General features: G+C 41.3%; 2 protein-coding genes and 2 long non-coding RNA genes across 29 annotated transcripts in view; 2 read left to right on the top strand and 2 right to left on the bottom strand.

The window, feature by feature from the left end:
- The window catches only part of KIF14 (kinesin family member 14), a 238,734-nt gene extending 232,439 nt beyond the window's left edge, over nucleotides 1-6,295 (top strand). For both annotated transcript variants that reach the window (XM_071751024.1, XM_071751023.1), the window contains exon 31: nucleotides 6,284-6,295. The gene's annotated coding sequence lies outside the window, so the exon portion shown is untranslated. The remainder of the gene's footprint in view (nucleotides 1-6,283) is intronic.
- The window catches only part of NR5A2 (nuclear receptor subfamily 5 group A member 2), a 91,791-nt gene extending 84,601 nt beyond the window's left edge, over nucleotides 1-7,190 (bottom strand). Inside the window, exons 1-2 of one of the 4 annotated variants that reach the window (XM_071751031.1) lie at nucleotides 6,879-7,165; nucleotides 3,332-3,458 (exon numbers count right to left, since the gene is read on the bottom strand). Coding sequence is in view for 1 of the 4 variants with exons in the window: in XM_071751030.1 (XP_071607131.1) it covers nucleotides 6,879-6,942 (64 nt within the window). In the remaining 3 variants the exon portion in view is untranslated. Of the gene's footprint in view, nucleotides 1-1,662; nucleotides 2,164-3,331; nucleotides 3,459-6,878 lie in introns of those variants that run through there. The other 3 variants (XM_071751030.1, XM_071751033.1, XM_071751032.1) reach the window with 3 other exon arrangements.
- Nucleotides 7,191-13,387: 6,197 nt separating this feature from the next.
- On the bottom strand, nucleotides 13,388-19,372 carry LOC139799242 (uncharacterized). 4 transcript variants are annotated; one of them, XR_011727186.1, is made up of 3 exons: nucleotides 19,234-19,372; nucleotides 16,233-16,305; nucleotides 13,388-14,297 (listed from the first exon to the last, which is right to left on the bottom strand). It is a non-coding gene; the product is annotated as an uncharacterized lncRNA (long non-coding RNA). The 4 variants fall into 4 exon arrangements; XR_011727188.1 differs by lacking the exon at nucleotides 13,388-14,297 and adding an exon at nucleotides 14,672-15,398; XR_011727189.1 differs by lacking the exon at nucleotides 13,388-14,297 and adding an exon at nucleotides 15,517-15,668.
- A 449-nt stretch (nucleotides 19,373-19,821) lies between these two features.
- Nucleotides 19,822-21,814, top strand: part of LOC139799240 (uncharacterized) — a 90,532-nt gene continuing 88,539 nt past the window's right edge. For 15 of the 19 annotated variants that reach the window (XR_011727170.1, XR_011727169.1, XR_011727167.1 and 12 more), the window contains exon 1: nucleotides 19,851-19,987. This is a non-coding gene — a long non-coding RNA (uncharacterized lncRNA). Of the gene's footprint in view, nucleotides 19,988-21,814 lie in introns of all 19 variants that reach the window. The other 4 variants (XR_011727178.1, XR_011727180.1, XR_011727179.1 and 1 more) reach the window with 3 other exon arrangements.

Raw genomic sequence — 21,814 nt, forward strand, 5'->3', positions numbered from 1 at the left:
CCTCCCTTGTTCTGACTTTGCCTGAAGGTCTTGATTGACGCGTGTAATTATAATTATAAAAGATGATGGCTCGGGGAGCCTCCAGCAGCCTTGATTAGTACGAGAAGCAAGACCCAGAATATTTTATACCTCTCTGTTTAAATGTATGTACATTTACATTCAAAAACCACGGTGTAATTGTAAATAATCTGAAGCTTCTTTCACCTCTTTGTTTTCAAGGTAGAGGGTTCTGTGTGATGCTATTTCAAGGCAAGCTCCAATTTCTTACAGCTTCAGAGAGGCCACAGAACCTGTGCAAATTTCAATTTGTCCCTGAGCAGGAATATTTCCAACTTGAAGGGTCTGCTCGATGAGCAACAAAGAGCACGCTCCCTCCTTGCTTTGTGTCCGGAAGTGTCCCGGAGAAGGTTTGATTTATCTTTCCAGCAAGCAAACTCTAGCGAAAGAGAACTTTTTTTTTTCTTCTTTTTTTTTTGGGGGGGGGGGGGGGGAATGTTCAAGACAAACTTCGCAGCAGCAAATGAAATAAAGAAATGAATGGAAGACTGGAACTTTCCTGCTGGGAAGTTTAAATCCAAAACCGGTCAAAAAGACTTATAGAGGGAAGTATTTCAGAAGAAGAGAAATCCCCATCCTGTCCTCCCTTCCTCTCCTGCTGAGCATTCCCGTTCACCGCCAGCCCAGAGCTGCTCTGAGCAATCACTCACTGAAACCGACGGCTGCAGCCAGGCACGGGGCGAGAGCAGCGGCACAGCCCTGGCCCCAGGCTGGCACGGCTGAGGGCACAAATCAGGGCACAGCCCCGAGCACAGATGGGCGCGGCCCCGGCAAATGAATGTCCCGGAGAAAGCAGCGTGTGCGATAGGCACAGGACCTCTCGCAGCTGCGAAAGTTTATAACGCCAGCTTGCTTCTTCACCTCACACACCTCTCACGCCCAATTTGACTACACTTTATACCAGGAAAAGTGTATCCAATACGGGCTCTGTTCTACTTTTCTCCCACTTTCCTTTCTCCTCTTCTCTTCTCTTCTCTTCTCTTCTCTTCTCTTCTCTTCTCTTCTCTTCTCTTCTCTTCTCTTCTCTTCTCTTCTCTTCTCTTCTCTTCTCTTCTCTTCTCTTCTCTTCTCTTCTCTTCTCTTCTCTTCTCTTCTCTTCTTCTCTTTCCTTCTCTTCTCCCTTTCATCTCGTGTCTTCCTTCTTCCACTCCTTGTCATAAACATATTACCACTACAGTACGAAGTAGAGTACCTCGAAACCTTCCAAATCCCGTACTCAGAGGGCTCTTCTTATCACTGCTTTTAATTTCTAAGGATTCCTTTGAATGGAGGCTGTTACTGCCTCCAATTCAGGCTTTATAAAGTAAACTGGTTAACTGTCCCCTCTAGAGAACTGAAAAACAAAACCACAAAAAAATATGTTTTTATGGTTGTTTTTTTGTTTGTTTGTTTGGGTTTTTTTGGGGTGCTTCAGGCTGAAATACTTTCTGTAGTCAAATGCAAAGCCTATTGCTTTTTTTTTTTTTTTTTTTTTTTTTTTCTTGCGAATCATACACTATTTCCTTACAGAGATGATGTCGAACCTCTCTAGTCTGTAATAGAGAACCATTTCCAAACAGTCAATTATTGACAGAGACGCTGTTTTTCGAGCCCGGCCAAGCTTACCGCTGCACGCTGGAATGCGCTGCCGCCTTATAAACACCTGGCAGCAGCGTAATGCAAAACTGCGGGAGGCTCCGGAGTGAGGAGTGAGCCGGGCCAAGTGGGTGGTAAAGCATCGCTGTGATTGCCTTTCTTATATTGCTAAGTGAGTCATCGGGAAGGTGTTGTAACACTTCTTCTCGTCCTGCTACAGCCGCCCGGGTCGGTGCCCCCGGCACATCTCCCGGACTGGGGCCGCGCTCTCTCCCTCCGGGCAAGGCGGCACGCGTGTGAGTGGGACGGGGAGTCTTTCCTGGCTGCAAGGCATCTTTCTGGCAGAGATTTTGCTGAACAAACTGGGAGGCGTGGAAGAGCTGAGACTTCGGGGGGCCGAAAGCTGACGAGGCGCCTCCGGGCGCCCTCCGGGAAGTGGCGAACCCTGCCCAGGGCTTTCGGGGGGGGCTTCTGTGGATCAATGGCATCACCAGCAGCGAACCGCAGCCATTTACACGCGGCAGCCTCTGTCTATTAGGACACGTAAAGATCCAGTTTTGCAAGCAGGAACTCTGCGCGCTTCCCCCTCCCCCCCCCCACCCCGGGTGAATTATCTGATTTCCCTAGGGAAAACGCGTTTTAGTCCCGCACAGCTTGGACCTGTTGCCGCTAACGGTGCGACGGGAAAACGCGCCCGCTCTGATCGCTCTCATCTGCCTGCTGGGGGGGAGAGGGGTGACTTCCCCTCCCAAACGGGAGGCGAGGGGGTGAACCCAAAAGCAGGGGCCCCTCTCCGCGCCCGCTCGCCCCGAAGCGGAGCCGCTGTCCGGCGCGGTGTTCCGCGGTGCTCCGCGGGTGGCAGCGCTGCCGATGGCAGCCGACGCGGGGCCAGGCCGAAAGGACGCCATGGTCTGGCCGGCACTCACCCCTCTGCGCCCCCGACCCACCACCCTTTTCCAACACTGATAGTTATTTACTTTTCTGATGAGGCTCTTTTATTTCTGCCTGTGCTGCCCTTATGGAGAGAAATGTGGAACTTCTAGTTAAAAAAGCCAGTGCTTGGTCTGGATACATATTTTTTCTCTAAATATATATTTGTATATAAAGCAAGGCTCTTCTCAGAACTGAGCGCTGGTCTCTATCATAATATATAATTGACTCCTATCTCGCACAGATGGGCTTAAAAATGAAATTTTTTTTTGCTGAGGCAACTGACCTTGATCTGTTCATGAAAACAAAAAGATGGTTTAGGTCTGCTTCTTTCCCCTGTTCCCCTCGGTAATTATGTTTTGGAGCTTGGAAAACTTTATTTTAAAAATAATTTAATAGCTGGTTTTTTATCATGAAGAAAGCATAAGCTTATATGTATTTACCTATCTCATATAAGATTTCTCTACACACAAGCATAGAAGCATAAACCATGAGAAGATAAATTAGGCATTGTTTATACTGTGAAATCTTGGTAAGGATTGTGTACATATGCATGTCTGTTCATTTTGTAGTAGAATGTGTTAATATATAGTGATATATAAGGCTGCATATCTCTGTAACATATATAATGTACTTGTGCAATATGAGTGAACTCTAGACATTAGTAACAATCTGGCATAAGAAGTTGTAATGGTTTTCCCCACACTCAGCTCCTGCTGCCGATAATTCTTCCCTTTCACCCTGTATAAAGACAAGTTTGAGAGCTGACCTTTAAATTACCCACACGGACAAGTGGCTGGAGGCATTTTGTCAGCATTGGAGGTTTCCCTCTGGAGACCACAGGAGTCATCATTGTTACTTTGCCTCATGTATTTGGGTTTTTAAAATCAAACTAACTGGAAAAAAAATCAGTGAAATGTACATGCTGCCCCTTTTGTAGATAGCCTGTTAGAAGGGAAATGATGGGAAAAGTATCTAATGGGAAGAAAATTGATAAAAGTAAAGAATAACTGCAAGAGTTTACTTTTATAAAAAAATGACTTGCAGTCCTCACAGCCAAATTGTTCACTACTGTGGAAGCTTCACCTGCATCATGGCTGGCCAAGATCCTAATCCAAACTTTTGAAGAGAATGTTTGCTGTCTTTGTAAATCATATAATATTGCATTAAATATTCATTCTAATAATAATTATAATACAGAAAATAAATCTTGTCAAACTCAAGAGCATTGATTATAGTGCTGTAAACTGCCTGAAGATGTAAATTAAAATTAAGATGTCAGTGTTATACAAGCTGAAAAATTTCATAGTATGAAAGTACAAGTAGATTATTTTTCCTCTTATATAACCTTTTCTTTTTTCTTTTTTTTTCTTTTTTTTTTTTTTTTTTTTTTTTTTTTTTTTTTTTTTTTTTCCCCCAAGTTAGTGAAACAGTTATTTGTGTTAAATAATCATAGCTAATGCTTATAAAAATTGCATAGTGTCTCTGAGGACACTAAGACAAGAGGCTGATCAGAGGAAAAATGAATCTAGTCAAGTAGCTCTGTAATGCCCCAGAATCTGGCAGAAGAAAAAAAATATGGCACTTCCATAAAAATTTTCTTACATCCATACGATTTTTTTTCATCTGAAACATAGGATGTACTGTAAAGATTTTGTGACTTCCAGTTGCTTTTTTGACTATATGACTGTAAACCTAAAATCAAGTGTCAACAAAGGGTGGTACTTTAGTTCACAATCCAGCCCAGGCTGTGTTTGCTCTCCGAGGGGCAGGTCCACTGCCATCTAAATTGTTGGAGCCTGATCTGCATTCATGGAAGCTGGATGTGGCCCTCTGTGCTGGGAGAAGCGAGGTCATTCTTGTTGTGGCACATCACTGATTTATACCAAAAGCTAATTTATCACCAGAAGGGGCAATGCAGGTGCTCCCTGACAAGGACACCTCTCAGGTGTGGTGGGAAGCAGCAAGTGGGTTGAGGGGCTGCAGTGGTTGTGGCAGTGATGGCCTCATGAGCCTGCCTGCTCTGCCTCTCCTTAGAGAGGGAAAAATGAAGGAGGTGCAGGTAAGGACTGGACAAAAGAGAAAGTCCAGGGATGAGATTTACTCTTAAGAACACTTAACCCTTCTGTTTATTGTACTTAAACCCTGGAAGGATGACTTTTTCTTCCAAAGAATTACTCTCAAATAGGAAATGAGAACAGAATCCAGCTCCTTCTTATTTAGTTCCCTCACTTCCAAGCAGAAACCCTAAGGGTGATGGTGGTGGTTACATTTAACCCTTGCAGGTCTGCAGTGGTCAGTTTATGATGCTGGATTATATCTGCTTTTCAGGAATGCCCTTTTTTCTGACAGTGCAGTGCTGTGCAAGGATAGAATCTTCTTCCTGGCCCAGAGTGCATAGGATTTCAGAGAGCTTCACAGGTTTTGGACCTGCTTTTTCTAGGCCATGCTTTGCTAATCTGTCCTGGTATGTTTGTGATACAAACACTTAGGAGTGCATTTTGGAGGTATGGTGACAACAGCACTCTGCTAAATTCCGTGTGCCACCAACCTGTTCCTTATATCTGTATGACTTAGGGAACCCAGACCTGCCAGTCTTTTGAAAGCCATGAAAATGGCTCTTAGTTTGCCTAAATGAGATGTCTAGAATGTCTAATATGTCAGGAGTGCCTTATTTTTCCTTCTCCTTGGGTTGTATCCTTTGTCCCCTTAACTAAGGGACCATTCTTCAGATACATGAGAAGTATTGTTATTTTAATATCCTATGGTGAAGGCTCAGGTGAGATCAGGGGCTCCTAAAGCACCTTTTCCACCCTGCCAGCCAAAAAGAACAAAAGTTAGAGCAACGACCAGGAGTGAGGCCCAGCTGGGAGGCTGGACTTGCTGCCCTTTTCCATGTGTTTTTGGGGGCAGAGTTGTGTGGAGGAGAATTCCACACCTGTAGAGAAGCACCAGAAGGTCTCTGATTTTGACTTCTCTGTCTTTGTTGTGATAAGCCCTCCTAACTGGGCATGGCCTTACCCTTGCCACAGCCATGCCCAGCAGCCTGGGAGTACCCTCTCTTCTTCAGCTGTTGTGGGATGGGATACCCTGATGGCACTGCTGGGTGGTCTGCATGGCTCCCTCTGAGGAGGAGCATCAGGACCCAGAGTGAGGCTGGCACCAGGCACAGCCAGCCACAAGGCAAGCAGTTGCAGGCCTGAGGGTGTGATCCATGGGGCATTACTCCTCCAGACATCCATTTGCAACCCAGCAAACCTCTCTGTGGGGTAGGGCAGGTGAAGAGGGTGAGAAGAGAGCCCCTGAGAGCCTGAGGTGGTAGCCTTTGCTGTGGGCACTCTTCCCTTCCCTGGGAGAAGCAGCAGCAGCTCCACCAGGGAGATCAAGATCAAGTTTCAGCTACATTTGAGGCCATTTCCTGCAGCTGTTGCTGCTCCCTCCATCCCCATGGTTCCAGAGGCTTCCTCGATGGCATGGTGCCCATATCACACCCAGCATCAGGGTGAGCACCTCACCTGCCTCCTCGTGATGACGCACTTTGGGGGCAAGAGGAAGAGAGCAAGCCCTTGTTTTCCTGCTTGTGAGCCCTTGCCCTTGCTGCCTGCCTCTGCTGAGAGGCAGAACATCCTGAAATAGGGAGTGCTGGAGAAGGACAGGGAGGTGATGGAGAGAGGCACCAGCTGGGGCTTGGCCACAGCCACCCCAGCCCTGGCAGCGTGAGCCATGCAATGCCCCTCGTGCCCGTGAGCCAGAGCAACCTGTGCCTTCCAGCTCTCTGATGGGCAGTGGGTGCTGGCTCCATATGCTACTGGAAGTATTCAGTTCTTTGCTGCTCTGAAGTCTTAGTCTACTTTTTTATCCAGACCGTCCCTACTGATTGATGATTTTTAGCAATAAAAAATAATCTGCATTCGATACTTGTAATTACAGAAAAGACTTTAAAACATTCCCGAGGTTTTTCTCAACAAGAATAGTCAGACCAGAAGCAATTTAAATCTAATATTTGCAAATGCTTATACATGCAAATACACAGTTTCACAGTTATTAGCAATTGTAATAGATAAGGATACTATTAATTGTCCGATTACATATTTGATAATCTCATTATCTTTGGAGAAAAATGTTATTCACTGAATCATCATCTGTTTTCTTCCATTTTTATGCTGTATTTTAATTTATTTTTTTTACCTAAATACATGTGCAAATTAATCAGTTTTGTTGGTTAGTCCAATTGTAATGATATTTTCAGCTTGGACACCCCCAAGTCTAATATATTTCTGCAGAGTCTTCAAAACAGTTAGAAAACTGTTACTTACCAACTGATGTAAGTCCATGTTTTATAGATTCCTGTGTGATGGCTGTGTGGGAACCAGAAGACATTATTAGGTGTATATATACAGTAGCCTTGGGTGCAAGGTGTACAGCATTGAGTACAGAAGAGGTGCAGCCTGTAAAATTTCTGGCCTTGAGACCCAGGCTATAATAACCTTCAGTGAAAGTCCATGTGATGAACAACAACAACAAAATTATCCAAGAATTTAGAAAGTAACAAGCATGTCTTTGAGTGGACTCTGTACTTTTTCCAGCATTAGTGACCTGCTGTAAACCATGTATCCCATTTCATGATAGTCTCTAATCAGAAGAATTGGAACTTGTGATAGGTTTGGCACTGTCACGTGATTTCGTACAGCTTGATAAGAGGACTCTGTTATAAAGTGACAGCAAAAGAGATAAGAACTCTTGGCAGATAATGGCAGAGAAATGATTAACCTAAAGTGGAGAGGTGCTATGAAGCCCAGAGAGTGGAAGGCTGTAAAGTTGTGGGGTCATAAGATCATACCAAGTGGATGAAAAGACATACCAACGTAAATGTAATGACTATAAACTCAGACTTGTGACCTGTCGTGTTGATGTCATCACCTTTTTGCATAGTAGACATCAAGTGTGGCCCTTTTGCCATCTGTAAATACTTTTTGGATGACAGAACAAACAATCATTACTTCCTCAAAGGTGGCTTCTGAACGTGCTTGGGACAGCACCAGTAAATCTGTGGTGGTTTGTCAGACAAAACCATTTAGTTACCCCAGGCCTCAGGCTGGACACCAGCTCCAGGTTGTAGCCATTTAGTTGAAAGCCTACAGTGCTTTCTCAGTGAGGAGCTTTAGAGCATGGTTAAACATTGATATCCCAGGATCATGATACACAGACAGTATTGCACTCACCTCTGAGGCTGGGAGATGCCATACATACTCACAGCACGTCAAATGGCTGTCAAATGCTTTGCTGGCACCTGTGTAGACGATGGGTGATTTTTTCAGCTCAGCTATGAGTGGGTCAGGTTAGGCTTTCACACCTGCCAGAGGAAATGCAGGGCCATGCTGGGTCCCTTGGTGCCACCTTGCTGCATTTCCAGCAGCCTGAGAGCAGCAAATGAGGCTTCTGCTCACACTGCAGTGCCACCGGCAGCCTTTGCAGCTGTAGCCCAATAGATCAGACTTGAGCCTGAATAATCAGATTATATTTGATATTTAAAGTCTCTTGAAAAACAGAGAGAAGTTATTCCACTGTGGGCTAGATCTGAAGCCTCTTAAATTCAGTGGAAGTTTTTTCTCTTTAAATTTGCAGAGGGCTGTAAAGCAGTATATGCTGTTTTATATACTTTGTTACAATGGTTGGACTTTGATGATAAAGTGTCAGACAGCTTAGTTCATGCTCAGGCTGAACTACTTTTCAGGCTTCTCCCAGCCAATACAAGAGCTCATGAGCAGGTCTGAAAGTGGGGTTGCTGTGGCAAACTGTGCAGTGCTTGAGCTTTGCAGCCAGGAACCCTGAACTGACACCGGGTCAGTACAGTTCTGCTCCACTCTAGAGCCCCTCAGAGCAAGGATGGCAGGCTGCATAGGCAAGGCCTGATTTTCCAAATTTTTATTGAACAACTGCATGCGCATTTTATATTCTTTATTTACCATGCTGGAATGTGTAAATTAGACATCTGTTGACCTAATTAATCAGGCACAATAATAAATACTAACTTTTTCTATGGTATATGTAACATGCAAAACCATACAGATTTGTGCACCAAAATCTTCCAGAGATCATGTTTCTCTTCTTCTTTTTTACACTTCCAATTGTACTTGTAAAGTGAGCACACCAAGCTACCTCGAAGCAATGCTATGTTCATGAAATGCTTGAAAGCAGAACATGTTATGTGGGTGTATCTTCCTATTTATTACCAGAAAAAGTAATTTACAAGTCTATGGATACTATGAGCATGTTTTCAGGGTCCCTGTTATTTTTTATCTGTTTGGACTGAATGAAAGTGGAAAGTCAGCTTTTACAGCAGATTTCATAAAAAACCTGAAGAATATGATCCTCTGTATATTCTACTTCATTGGGTCATTAAATAGATTTTCAATTAAATTCATAACATTGAAAAGAATAATTTATTATATCAGAAAAACCCTGTCTTTGGGGACTGGGGAAAAAATAAATAGGAAATGCTGCAAATGAGACTGCAGTTAGAAGCTTTACTCTGTGTCATTAGAGACAGTGCTGGTGCAATGCTGGGCCATGTGCAAGAGTCTCTATAAAGGAATCTGCTTGTATGTGGGAGAGAGAGATACTAAATCATAGGAAATACAAAAAAACTTCATGCTTTTGGCTTCAGATGCTGTCATTCCTTTCTCTTTTTGCATCAGTATCAAATGTCAGGGTCACTGAAAAATGTTCTTTTTTTTCCTTTCCGATACTTTGTCTCCAGGGATAGAGGAATGTATGCCAGGTGCATAACCAGACAGAATTTCTTTGCCTTTCTTTATACCTAGTCCAGCAGGAGAAAAGAAACTCCTAGGGAAACTCCAGGATTATCTGTATCAGCCCGTGATCCAGCAGCTCTATATGTTTAGCAGCAATGTTTGGGCCCCAATTGAAAAAGGTACATAAGTGTGTGTGTGATCAGGCAGAGGGGTTGTGCCAGTGAAATTAAGCACCTGAGTTTGTGGCTGAGCCTTTAGCTTGATTAGAAATTTGGAACTGTAGCTTTTTCACATGAAAGTCCCTGGTAAAGAAGCCACTGACCTTACTGGGAGCGGCTGCTCCTAACTGTACTTCAAGCATCATAAACTCATTTTGTGTCTCATTGTTTTCCAGCTCCTCCAACCCCACTTTCCCCCCATTCCCTTTCCATCCTGAGAGGGTGAGACAAGGCTTTTGAAAGGTAGTTTTCTTATTTCAGACATTTCTCTGTCTCAGGTCTTTCAGGAAGATGATTATTTGAAAAACATTCATTGTCTGGTGTTTTTTGCCAGTTCTTGTGTGATGAAATTGTCCCTTGTTTGTTCCCAGACAAATGTCCCTAAAGGAAAGTGTACCTGATGTCAAAAGCCTGGCAACAATCCCTCCTTTTGACTCTTGCACATCAAATTATTTTGCAATCATTTACCACAAAAATGGAGTAAGAAGGGGTTTCTTCTCTTGTGGGCATCTTCAAAAGTGGCACTTCGTTGGGCATGTAAAGATATTAAGAAAGAAGCTCTTAAAATGGACTGATGAATGAACAGTGACCTTTTCAAAGAGTTTTATGTTGGGTTTGTATGTTGGTTTAAATTTAGTGAGGTCAACCAGGATTTTGCAATTTTTGTACCATTTTGGATGTTACTTTCTCAATCCAGTATGTTCCTTGTTGTCTCCCCATGATGCCTCAAGGTTTTGTCCCCTTTATTATCAATACATCTCAGAAAAGGGAAGTGTTCAGCACAGGACACATCAGATGAGGGACATGATCCTTGTTCTACTGAAAGTCCAGGGCAAATGTGGCATTGACTCACTCTGGCATGGTGCCTGCCAGGCATGGGCTGTCTGCTCCTGGGAGCAGCTCATTTGATTTCAGCTGAGGTGGAAAGAGATTTACAAACTCTGTTTTTTCGATCTGGAAATCACTCTTTAAAAACTTTTCTTCATTTCAGTTATTCCAATATTCCTCCTGATCTACCATAGGCATTTAAAATTCTTTTGGATGCTTCAGTGTATTTTTTCCACCTTCATGAATTTTATATTATTTTACATGCGCAAAACCAAGGCACTAAAAATACAGCCTTTCCCCCAGTAGTTCTGTAAAATAAATTAGGGGAATCTGATATATCTGGAAATCTTTACCTTTTGGGTTTTTTCAATGAAGCAATTACAGCACTGAAATGTAAAGTTCTAATTTATTAATTTATTTCCATAATTTGTTCCTCAAATCCTGTTTGGTCTTATGGTATGACTGCACTATTAAATGTCTTGTTAGTTTTGGTTTTTTAACACACATATATTTTACACATTATGTTACCTAAGTAATACAATACAATGACATTAAAATACATTTCAGCATATGGTAATTGTGATTTTCATCATATTCAAATACAACTGTGGTGAGCAGAAGCACGGGAAGTTCTTTGTGGGTGTTCAAAATGTGAACTGTTTTCCCCGATTACATTAATTAGAATATTTTAGTCTCTCATATGTTTCTGTTCTCTGAATTAACACAATTTAATAGAAAACACATTTGGAGATGAATAATGAATTGTAGAAGTTACAAAAAATCGCTTCCTGTGACTTTACTAATAATTACATAAAAAATTATTTCAGTGAGTATTCTAATAAACTGGTATCTAAAAGGGGAGGTAAATGCAGGCATTTGTATGCACTTTCTTAAGTTAAATGAGCAATCAGGAAACCTTCAGGACTGCTTCATAGGAAAACTCAGTTTTGTGCAGAAGGAAGCATCCAGTGGTAAATTACAGGAGTTCTCTTGGGCTCTAACTGAAGGAGTAGCATGAGCTTTGGTGGGACACAGATTCAGGGCTACACCTCTGCACTGCAGAAATGAAACTGTTTTTTTGGTGTGACAAGATCTATCTAAGCAAGTTTTCTCTGCCTAGCTATGTAAGTTGCTTCAATTTTAATTTCTTGCACACTTTTTCTTCAATAATCTCACTTACTGGCATCCAGATAGAAATTATATTAATTAGTTACTCACAGAACCTTTTCAAAGCTTATCTCGGAGATATTTACTAGAAATAGGAACAGAGTGTTTGACTTTGTGAGAAAAGAACAGATTTCTGTAAAACGGGGGGGGGGGGGGGGGGGGGGGGAAATTACTTCCAGGTATGCAGCAGGAACAGGTGTGTGAACTAATCCCTCATCTCACACAGCACTCAGGAGCAGAAAGTGGTTTCTTCATAGACCACTATTAATAAAATATCTGAAATATGTTACTTTGGAAGGAAGAGAAAAGAAAGAGGAGAAACAGTCTTAAACAGGATCTTTAGTGGAACTGAAACCTTCTCAATTTGGTAGCTGTGTTCTCTGTTGGTTCAAGTGATGCACAGATGTGCAGAGATGACACTGTTGCCATTCCTGCCCACTAACCCACCCCCCCCCCCAACACCTTAGCTTGGGGTGGGATGGAAATATGAAGTTTTCCTTCAGGAAAATAAACCCTTAGAGACCCTGAGTGTTGTGATGAGTTTCTGGCTAATTTCTAGTGGTGAAGCAAGCTGTGTGTGTCCTGCACTGCCCACTGCCCACCTGCTTTGCTTGGGACCACGGAATCAGTGCCAGCTGGATGCTGATGTATGGTGAAAGAGAGGTGACAGAAAGCAGTTCAGAGCAGCATTTCATGTCTAAGCAGATGAATTCTTATTGAAACTCCTTCATAGAACCAGGAATAGAAGGGTATCTGGAGGGTGATATACTGCAGAACAGCATGTAACACATGCTCCATGGGCCACCTTCCAGCTCAGGGCACGAGGAATCAAGGCTCAGGGCTCAAGTGATGGGTCAGATCTGGTGCAGAGGAGCACTTCCACTTCTTTCTGTCTTCCCAATGAAGAAGTGCAGAATTTTTTCCAATTTCAAAGTTGGCTTTCATTGGAAAGGACACTAGAGAGGAGAGAAAGGTTTAAAAGGCCATTCAGAAATAAAGATGTCTGATAATTTTATTAATAACTGTGAGAAATGTAGCACCTGGAAAGAGATAAGTAGATTTTCCTAAGCTCTATTGTAGGCAGGTAAATATTGCTCTGGTTTATGGCACTAATAATTAAACAGAACAGTAGTCTTTCTCTTGGCAACTTAGAATTTAAGGTGGTGGTTTTCTGAAGGCATATGCTGAAATCTGAAATACAGAAAATACTTTATATATAATTTTCATAATAAAAATGTATTTTGTCCAATAGATGTATTTTATAAGCATATGTAGCACTGAAGAAATCAATTTTTTTTCATTGTCTTCCAAGTCATCTAGGCACCACTCTTGATAAATATTGCAGCTCTTAAAAACCAGAACAAGTAGAGTAAAGATCTGAGAAATAGTTCATTCCTTCAAGAGCATAGTCCCCTTAGTACAGTCACATGAATAATAGATTAGTATAACATATTAATTAATATTTTTTATATACAATATGCCTACAGTTTGTTAGACAGCATACTCATTTTATTTTATATGCTTAGACCACAGTAAAAAATGCTGATGGCCTTGGAATTAGGGTGTCTATTTCTGGGGAGAGCAGTAGCACCTGGGATTTCTGAGGAGCCCTGACTTTCAGGGAGCACCTTAATCACACTGCTAATGCATCCTGCAGGGGCATTCAGACCTGTAGGTCCTGTTCAGCATTTAATTTGTATAGCATCTAGACCAGGTTCTTTATATCAGATTAGGGCTTCTGGGTACTTCTACCACACCAGCAAACATAAATAGATGTTCAGGTACCCTTATTAATTGTAAACTCACATAATTCTCATCCTAAAACTACTACTCTTGCTTGCCTTTGGTCACCACTACCTAACCTTCTATTAGACTGAAATGCTTTTCAGTGGTCCAGACAACAGTGTAAACAATTGAGATGGAGACCACATCAAGACCTTTGAAAAATACTGGATTACATATATATATACACAGTAATAGATATTTAATAGAGAAATAGTAGGTTAATAAAAAAAAAAAGAAAAAAAGAAAGATTTTCCAGGCCCAGAGGTCAGTAATAGGATTTAATGGCCCTGATCACCTGGGTCCCCATTCACACACTCTCTGCCCATGGGGCCACTGGCTCACCCAAGCTCCAGCTGGAGGGCTCATCCTCTTCTCCAGGCTGTGCTCAAGGATTATTCTTTGGATTTCCTGGTTTGACTCTAGACCTGAGTGATTTTCTTTCTTTCACCCAATGCTGAAGCATTGGTGGGACTTGCCACTACTCTGCCTGCCCAGCTCCTGTGCCCAGGGACTATGCTATACCAGTGAGTTCCTTTCTCTGTAAATGTTGCTGTTGCTTTAGCCCCCAGTTTGCCTCCTCTTAGAGTGCAGCTGCCCCTTGCTGTTCCCTGACAGCTTTTCTAGGTGCTTCCCTTATCCCTTCCTCAGAATGGGCAATAACTACTGCTATAAGGAAACTCAGGGACTTGCTGGGGGCTTGGGTGTGCTTTGCAGTTAGAATACAGGGCAGCAGTCTGATTGTCCTGAGGTTCTCCCTATAGATAAAGAGTTCTGAATTTTTTTTTCATATATAACAGGGGAAGAAATTTTGCCCATAAAGCTCATAATGAAAAGCAGCTAAGAACATGCTCTTCCCCTGTGGTGGTGTCTGGACAGGGCAGCATTGATCTCTGTAAGATCTTTCTTGGTAAAAGCTTGCACCAGCTCCAAATCAGGTGATTCCTGTGAGGGCACACAGCCCTTCTCAGCTTCTCCCTAGAACCTGGAGAGGGGACAGAGAGCTAATCCAGATAAGAAGTTAGGACTAGGACATGTATGATGGGTGGCTCAAGCCTGTTTCTGAAAAATAATTCATGTCTTGTGTTACCATTAACTTGTTGCCATGTTTCACACTCGTGCATCAGGTGATGAGAGGTAATGACTGGAAGAATAACTATTGATTTTTCGTTTCGTATTAACAGCATGGCAAGTTCTGCATCTGGCAGTGAAGACAGGATGCCAGTGCAGACATTCCTGTTTGGCTGTAAAAGCAAGTGGTCTCTTGACTTTCCTTGATCCTTACCTTGTGTCTCAAGAAGCAGTTCTGTCATAAAGGCATCAGAGTTTCACCAAAATATAAAACACACACAATTTTGCAATGATTTTCAGAGTTTAATCAGAGTTTAAAATAAATGAATGGGCTGGATCAATTATTTACCCAAAGCACACTGAGACAAATGACAAACACTGAATGACAGAGGAGGGATGGAATGAGGTGGAAGTTCTTTCTGACCAAGATCAGTGCTTAGGCAAATGTAGAGAAACACTGACTTCAATTGGTAGAGATTTAAACCAGTTCTATGATTTCCTTTATAAAAAGAAATAATGAACTGGGATATTTTTCCTAACTTGTCCTGGTGAGAACTGCTTTATTCAAGTCACTGACACTGTAGTTTTATAAAAGGTTGGGAAGAGACAAGAGCTGAGACTTTATTGTTTTGAAGTTTCAAAAGTTTGGAAAACATTCGGTAATTTTGCAACAGACTCTGGGATTCTGTCAGGAAGTCAAGAATTTTTGTATCATTTCTCCTATAGTATCAGTGTACTCAAGAAACCAGCAGAATTCAAATGAAATTGTTGTAGCTTAAAATGTTTCCACAACATTAATAAAAGCACATTTTGTTACTTCAGCTGCAAGCATTATTATCTCTTGCTTCTTCATTCTGATGCTGTCTGATCTTATTCCCCCTCCTTTTTGACTTTTGATCTCATTTTTCTCTCTTTGCTTGGTTTTTCTCTGTCTTCTGTTGAGGACAACTTTCTTCTGGCTGCTGTTTCCCATATATGTCTGAAATCTTATCTTGGCACCTGCACTGAGAACCTTCTGGAATGCAGATGTCGAGAATGTTTCCAAGTTAGGCTTTTGTGCTGCTTGCAGTATGAGCACTGCTGCTGTTACTAGGAATTATTAATTTATATAAAATATAAAATTTGTATAAAATAGCATGCAAAGTTAATACCCTAAAGCTGTACTCTTGCATTTTAGTCTTTCAAAGAATAGGATTGCTTTTAGATTTTGAGCTTGTACTATTTTTCCTTAACACTTTTGGTAGCATTTGTCTCAGTTGCAGCATGGCATTTGGGTGGTCTTGTCCTGCTGGAAAGTTGCAATTCACAATGTTGTTTCTGTCCTTAAATCCATCTGACTACACTGGACGTAAGGGGCTTTTGGCTGATCAGATCTGTGCTGAAAAACAGGGAAAAACTTGTGTTGCAGGGAGTTATCTTTGAGCAGAACTGTTCCTGAAGCGACAGCCTCAGTGGTTCTGCCACATAAAAAGGCCTCGTTCTGCTTAAAAAGGCAAACAACCTGCCCCCCAAATACCCCAGCAAATGCTAAAAAGCCTTAGCTCTGATGCTTTATAATAGATTCTTATGGGATTTGAAGCTAATCCTGACTTTATTGCAAAAGGTTGTTTGAGAAAGTCTTTAGTTCAGACGGCCATGTCAATATGTCTGACTACCTCATACATGGGAGGTAACTTTGATAACATCAAAAGTGAATACATATCTATCAGATATGGCAGAGATCTGTGGGGCTGAGTTCTATACAATCTTTACAAGGAGGTATTTCATCTTATCAATGAAGCATCTTCTATGCCACGATTGCTATAAAAATAACTATGATCCCACTTCAATATATTGCAATTTTACCAACCTGCCCAAAATGTAAGAATCCTGGAATTTCTGCAGCTGTGTTTTCGATTCTGCCAAACCATTTTTGAGATGAGCTGAACAGAAGTTACAGGTTAAACATGTTAAGATGAAATGTCCCAGAGACTTGAGCCTTCCATGCAGTATCTGTGTGCCCAGGGGAACTCTGAGACCTCTAAGCCTGAAGATTTCTTCTTATGAAAGATAAAAAGAACCATCTTTAATGCAGAGAGACCAGAGTTGCTGGATAGTGAATGAGGTGATCCTCACTTTGTCTTATTTGATTTAATTAGCCACAATGTTGAAATCTGCCTGCAATATATGGTACTTTGTAATTCTCCTTAAGCCTCAATGGCTTTTCTACCATTGTTCTGAGAAGCCATTTAGTGAATTTTGAATCACTGTGATGATATGATATAGTCCTAGAGTCACTCCAAAGCACAAAGGCCCAATTGTTCTACCAGGTGACCAAAGTGTTGTAAAGGAGAGTTTGCTACTTGTAGTTTTCTGCCTGGGTTATCACTTTTCAAGCATGCCACTCAAGAGAAGAATCCTTAATATGAAATACATAACCTGGGAGATGAAACCTCTTTGGTACCCTTCCCACATGGTGTGAATATGCCCTTAGATAAGACACCACTAGTGCAGTCTACATTTCTTTGCAACAAGTGTCATGTTTCCCGGGCCTTCCACCTGCTTCACAAGTGGATACCCAGATTCACAGATTAGATATATTAATGGTTTTTTTATGACCTAGTGGTCTTCAGACATTTGCACCAGTTTTACGAAAGTGTGATGTTGGATTAGGGTTACAGTATTGGCAGATGTGGTTTTTATTGGCATTTTAGTAGAAAACAAGGTGAACTGTTGTTCTGACTAACCCAATGGAAGTGCAATGGCATGCTGAATTGTACTGATTTAATGTTTAATATTCAATTTAGCAACATCACAGCTTTGTTTATACCCATCCTAAAGCTGTCTAAACAAGAAAATCATAATAAGAGAAGGGGAAATTCAGTGAAATATAACACACATCTTTGCAATTAGAACAACCTTTTAGAGAGGCTAATACAATTAGTTTGGCTGATTTACAGTATCTATTGGATTTATAAGTGTCATGTCAATTCCCCATTTTAATCAGGATGAAATGCTGTTAGCTGAAATTCAGTGGGTGTCTTCTTAAGCTGAAACAGTAGCAGGGGGGTGGGAGAAGACAAAGTTCTTTCCTTCTTCCCCTAGAAATCTGAACATCAGCAAGGCATAACTCCACCTTGTGCTTCTTGGATGACTGGGCAGAGAGATCCCTTAGGTACCTGGGGAAGCCTTACTCCCACTGTCACATGTATTTTTACAGGCAGTTTCATCATGTTCTGTGGACTCTGCTATTTCTTGTAATTTTTTGTTGACAGCTTTTTTTTAATGTGTTCCTTTATTTCTTCTTTTTAGTTTATCTAATGATTTGAATGAAATCTTCGTTAAAGTTCATAAAAAACAGTAGTGTGAGGCAATAGTGTTGTCCTTAACACAAGCAGTTTCTGAACAAAAAGGATTCAGCTCTGTTAATGGGGAGGAGTTATTCCTTAGCAGGGTTTCCTGTACATCTGTGCTAAAGTGAAACACATTTCATCCTAGTGAGGGAAGTGTAACATATGAAGCTATTAGAGATGTCCTGTAATATGGATTAGAAAAAAACAGCCAGATGAATGCATAAAAATACCTTTATCAAGCTGGTATTTTTGTTGAAGCAAACAGTTTTATAATCCAAGGATGTCCTGAGGGGCTTCCCTACCAGGAAGTGTATAATGAGAAGGCAGAGTAGTCATTTACTGTGTCTTTATTATGTAGTATCTATAACACATGCTTTAGTTAATTGCAAAGTGTCAAAAATGCAGTTTGAATTGTGTAACTTTTACTGGAAGACACCTCAGATGAGACATGAATAACAGTGTATAACATGCATGAGGTGGTTAGGATGCTTTTGGTGAGCTTTAAGCATTGTTTAAAATCATGATTCCACAGGATGCTTTTATCTCGTAAAATATAAGTAGTATTACACCTGAGACCTACTGTGTTTTAGTCTCTTAATTTACTGTCTTACATGTCCCTTCTCTGTCTGCATAAAGGGCTGTGAACCATTCCTCAGGCAGCATGATTCAAGAGAGTTTTGCTGAAGTCAGTATTGACCTGTGCTGTTTCACACTTGCTGAAGATCCTAGTTAAAGGTTTGTAGGGTGCATTGAAATAAGAGATAATGGGTACCACAGAAATGCAAAATATTGCATTGGTGAGATAAATGGAAGATAATTGACTTTACTTTTTCCCAGTGAAAAAACAATGGTCTGAAAGAAAATTTTTGGCACATTATAACTTGAATATGCAATGCCTACTGCTTTTCTGGTATCAGTTCTGTGTTTTGTTACACACAGTGAAATGTTCTGTTTAGTTCAATTTCACCCCTCCGCACCAGATTAACAAAAGTCAAACTGATCAGCTTGAAATTACAGCTGCTACATCTTGGGCCTGAAGCGAGTTTTCTGATGAATAGAGTAAGGCAAAAGGATTTGAGAAGTATTTTAGTTTAAAAGAGGAGAAACTGAAAAGTTTTTCCTACTTTCAAAGTCATTTGTCAGAAAAGACAGCTTTAACATGTTTGATTTTGATGGGGTGGGGGATGCACTTCACGCTGAAAACTTAATTGATGCCTCTACATGCTGTCATGATTCAAATACTTACAAAAAGAGCAAGGTGTCTCAGTGACACGTCTGGTAGGCTCTGTGAGACTTGGGGCCTGCCTATTCTTTCTGCTTTGGCTTCAGCTGACTACCTGGATACTTCAGTTCTGGAGCCTTGGCTGGGGAGCTTGGTGCCCAAACCAGGAATGTTGTCTATTTGAACTGGCAAACAGAAAATGGCTGGTGCCAGGCATATGTAAGCCATGTTATAAAGCTTTAAGTTTCCATTAGGTTTGAAAAAATACTTACTGTCAGTATTCCTGAAATACTCACTTTTTGAGGTATAGAGATCTGTCCTTTTGAATATTCTTGGATAAAGCATAAGGTAATCCTCTTGTAGGCATTATGCATATGCATCCCATGGTGAAAAAATGTGTGTCCTAGGGACTGGTGGGACAAATTCTTCTCTTGGTTAAAGGAGAGAAATTGTAGAGTAAAGGCATAGTTGTTGCCGATTTTTTTGGTGTTCTATGATGCAAATGGGAGCTTAATTCACCCCACTCCCTATATCTGGAATTTTGCATAGAAATGCTCACTGTGCTGAAACGTACTCACATTTGCAAGAATGTGTCTGTGTAGTTTACATTTCCAATTTTAATTTTTGAGCTATGCGTAAGAGACTCCAGGGAACAGTGTGTACTGTCAGCAGAAGTTATCTTTTTGATGAATCAGGCACATTGTTTGTACCCCTGCATTTGATAGATGTGTTGTAATAAGGTCCTGAACTGCTTACTGTGTCTTTATGTACCTTCCTTCTCAGCAGTTGTAACTATTGTGCTGGTTGACCTATATTAATGGTACTACAAACAACAAGTTTAACCATTAACTTGTGAGCCCTGTTTAAATGGATTTTGCCAAGAGATGAGAACGGAAGATTTAAGGAGGTAAAACACAGAAAGAGGGCTACCCAATGTGAAGTTTTTCAGTACTTTACTGACCTGATGTGGAGGGTGGGAAGAAGTTCAAAGACCCAAGAACAAAACCGAACGTCACATTATTATGGGCTGCAAAACTAGTGCAATTCAAGGTATGGAAAAGCACCATCTTAGAGGTTTTGTTCCTTAAATAACATCCATTTTATCTGTTTGGTTATTCTAATGAAGATGTCTCACTTGTATTGAGAGTATGCACACATCCTCTGTAAGCAAGAAGAGGCTGAGAGGGTAACAGTTAAGGGGGTAAATATTGTCTGGGGAAATGGATGTTCCTTCTCAGTAACTGGTGAGGAGATGGCAAAAGCTAGAAAGAATCCATGTGAAAGGAACCAGTGTCAGACTAGTGCTTTAGGTATAGAAAGAACAGTCTGACTTAGCTCGATTTAGTTGAGCTGCATCTCAGGAGTTAAAGTTCTGTGCAAAGAGCTTGAATTTTAGACCTTTTATTAAAAGCCAAAACTCTAAATTCTCATGTGTGTATATGACTGCATCACTTCAGATACAAGCAACTGTGTCTGAGCCATGGTAACTGCCCTGTAAGTGCATAAAGCCAACAGCATATGTGTGATGGTTCAGTATCCAGAGTGGTTTGATCCTTCATGGCAGAGTGATTCTTTGTCTAAATTTACTGACATCAGTAATTTCTGACTGAGGCCCTTAATGGGTGGCCATTCAAAAGTTGGGGGTGAGGAGGAAGTGGTATGCTCTGAGATGTTCTGCCAAAACCTTTCTTCCCTGATAAAGCTGCCTCATCTTGTGCATGCAGACATTTCAATCTGCTACTGTTTTCATTCAGGGGTTCTCCCTCTCTGCTGGGATTTGCTCAGCAGGACACAGGTAGGTGTCTTGTGCAATCGAACTGTGGGTCCTGCTGGCTTCTGGTGATTTACAGTGCCAGAAATGTGTGCTTTAGCTAAAAGTAGCAGCTAATATTGATGGGTGAAAATGTCTGGTTCATTCTCTGCAGCTGAGCTGTTCTCAGGCATTGTTACAGCTGTGAATTAAGCATTAGGTGTCTCTGTGCACATAATCAAAACTGAGAATCTAAATGAAAATCAAATTGAAAACATTTGTTTGAGAATCTGTTGCAAGGATTGCTGCAGACACAGAGAAGTGCCTGTTTTACATCAAATGCAGCAAAATATGCAGTTAAAAACATGGTTCAGGAATCTGTGGTATTAATGTGTTGGTCTTTTCTCCAGTGCAGTTAAACTGAGATGAACAGAATTTTGTTCTGTCACAAAGACATTTTTGGTTGAAACGGGTAAACTGAGACAAATCTTTGTCGTTGCTGATCTCAAGTTATTGTAATACTCTTTGGACCTTGATTTGAACATCACAAGCAGGTTGGTAAACATTTAATTAAGCTGGAAAAAGCATTGTAATGGGAAGGGAAGATGTGAGCAAAGACTATCAACAACTTAGTGATGTATAAGCCAAGTAAAGGGGGGAAGCCCATGATTCTGGCTGCCAGACTTCTTTAACCAGTCACTTCCTTGTCTGTTTTAAATTTCTAAAGAGGCACAAAGTCACCCTTACAAGGAAGTGATCTCAATCAGAGTCAACAGGAAAAAACAGAAACATTGGGGAAGGCCTACTGGGAGCAAACAAAACTGTAACTGTGCCAACAGAATCGTTCTTGCCTCTAGGTTTCTGTGGTTGCACTTTTCTCTCCTCTGATACTTTCCAAGATTTCAGTTTAAGCAAGTTAAGCTGGCAAGAGCCTGTGTATACACAATTCCTAAGGGTTATTTTTGCTTCCATTGGTTTATTCCTGAAATTCTACAAAGCAAGTTTAGCTGAGGGAAAATCTGGTTTTAAGTTTGTCCATACATGTAGTGGCACTAATTTATTTAATCTGGATTAGCAGACCCAGTTTTACTTCACCCAGAGCACAAGTGGGACCAGGCTACTCTCTC

This window comes from Heliangelus exortis, chromosome 8, assembly GCF_036169615.1.
Source record: "Heliangelus exortis chromosome 8, bHelExo1.hap1, whole genome shotgun sequence".
NCBI classification, from domain to species: domain Eukaryota; kingdom Metazoa; phylum Chordata; class Aves; order Apodiformes; family Trochilidae; genus Heliangelus; species Heliangelus exortis.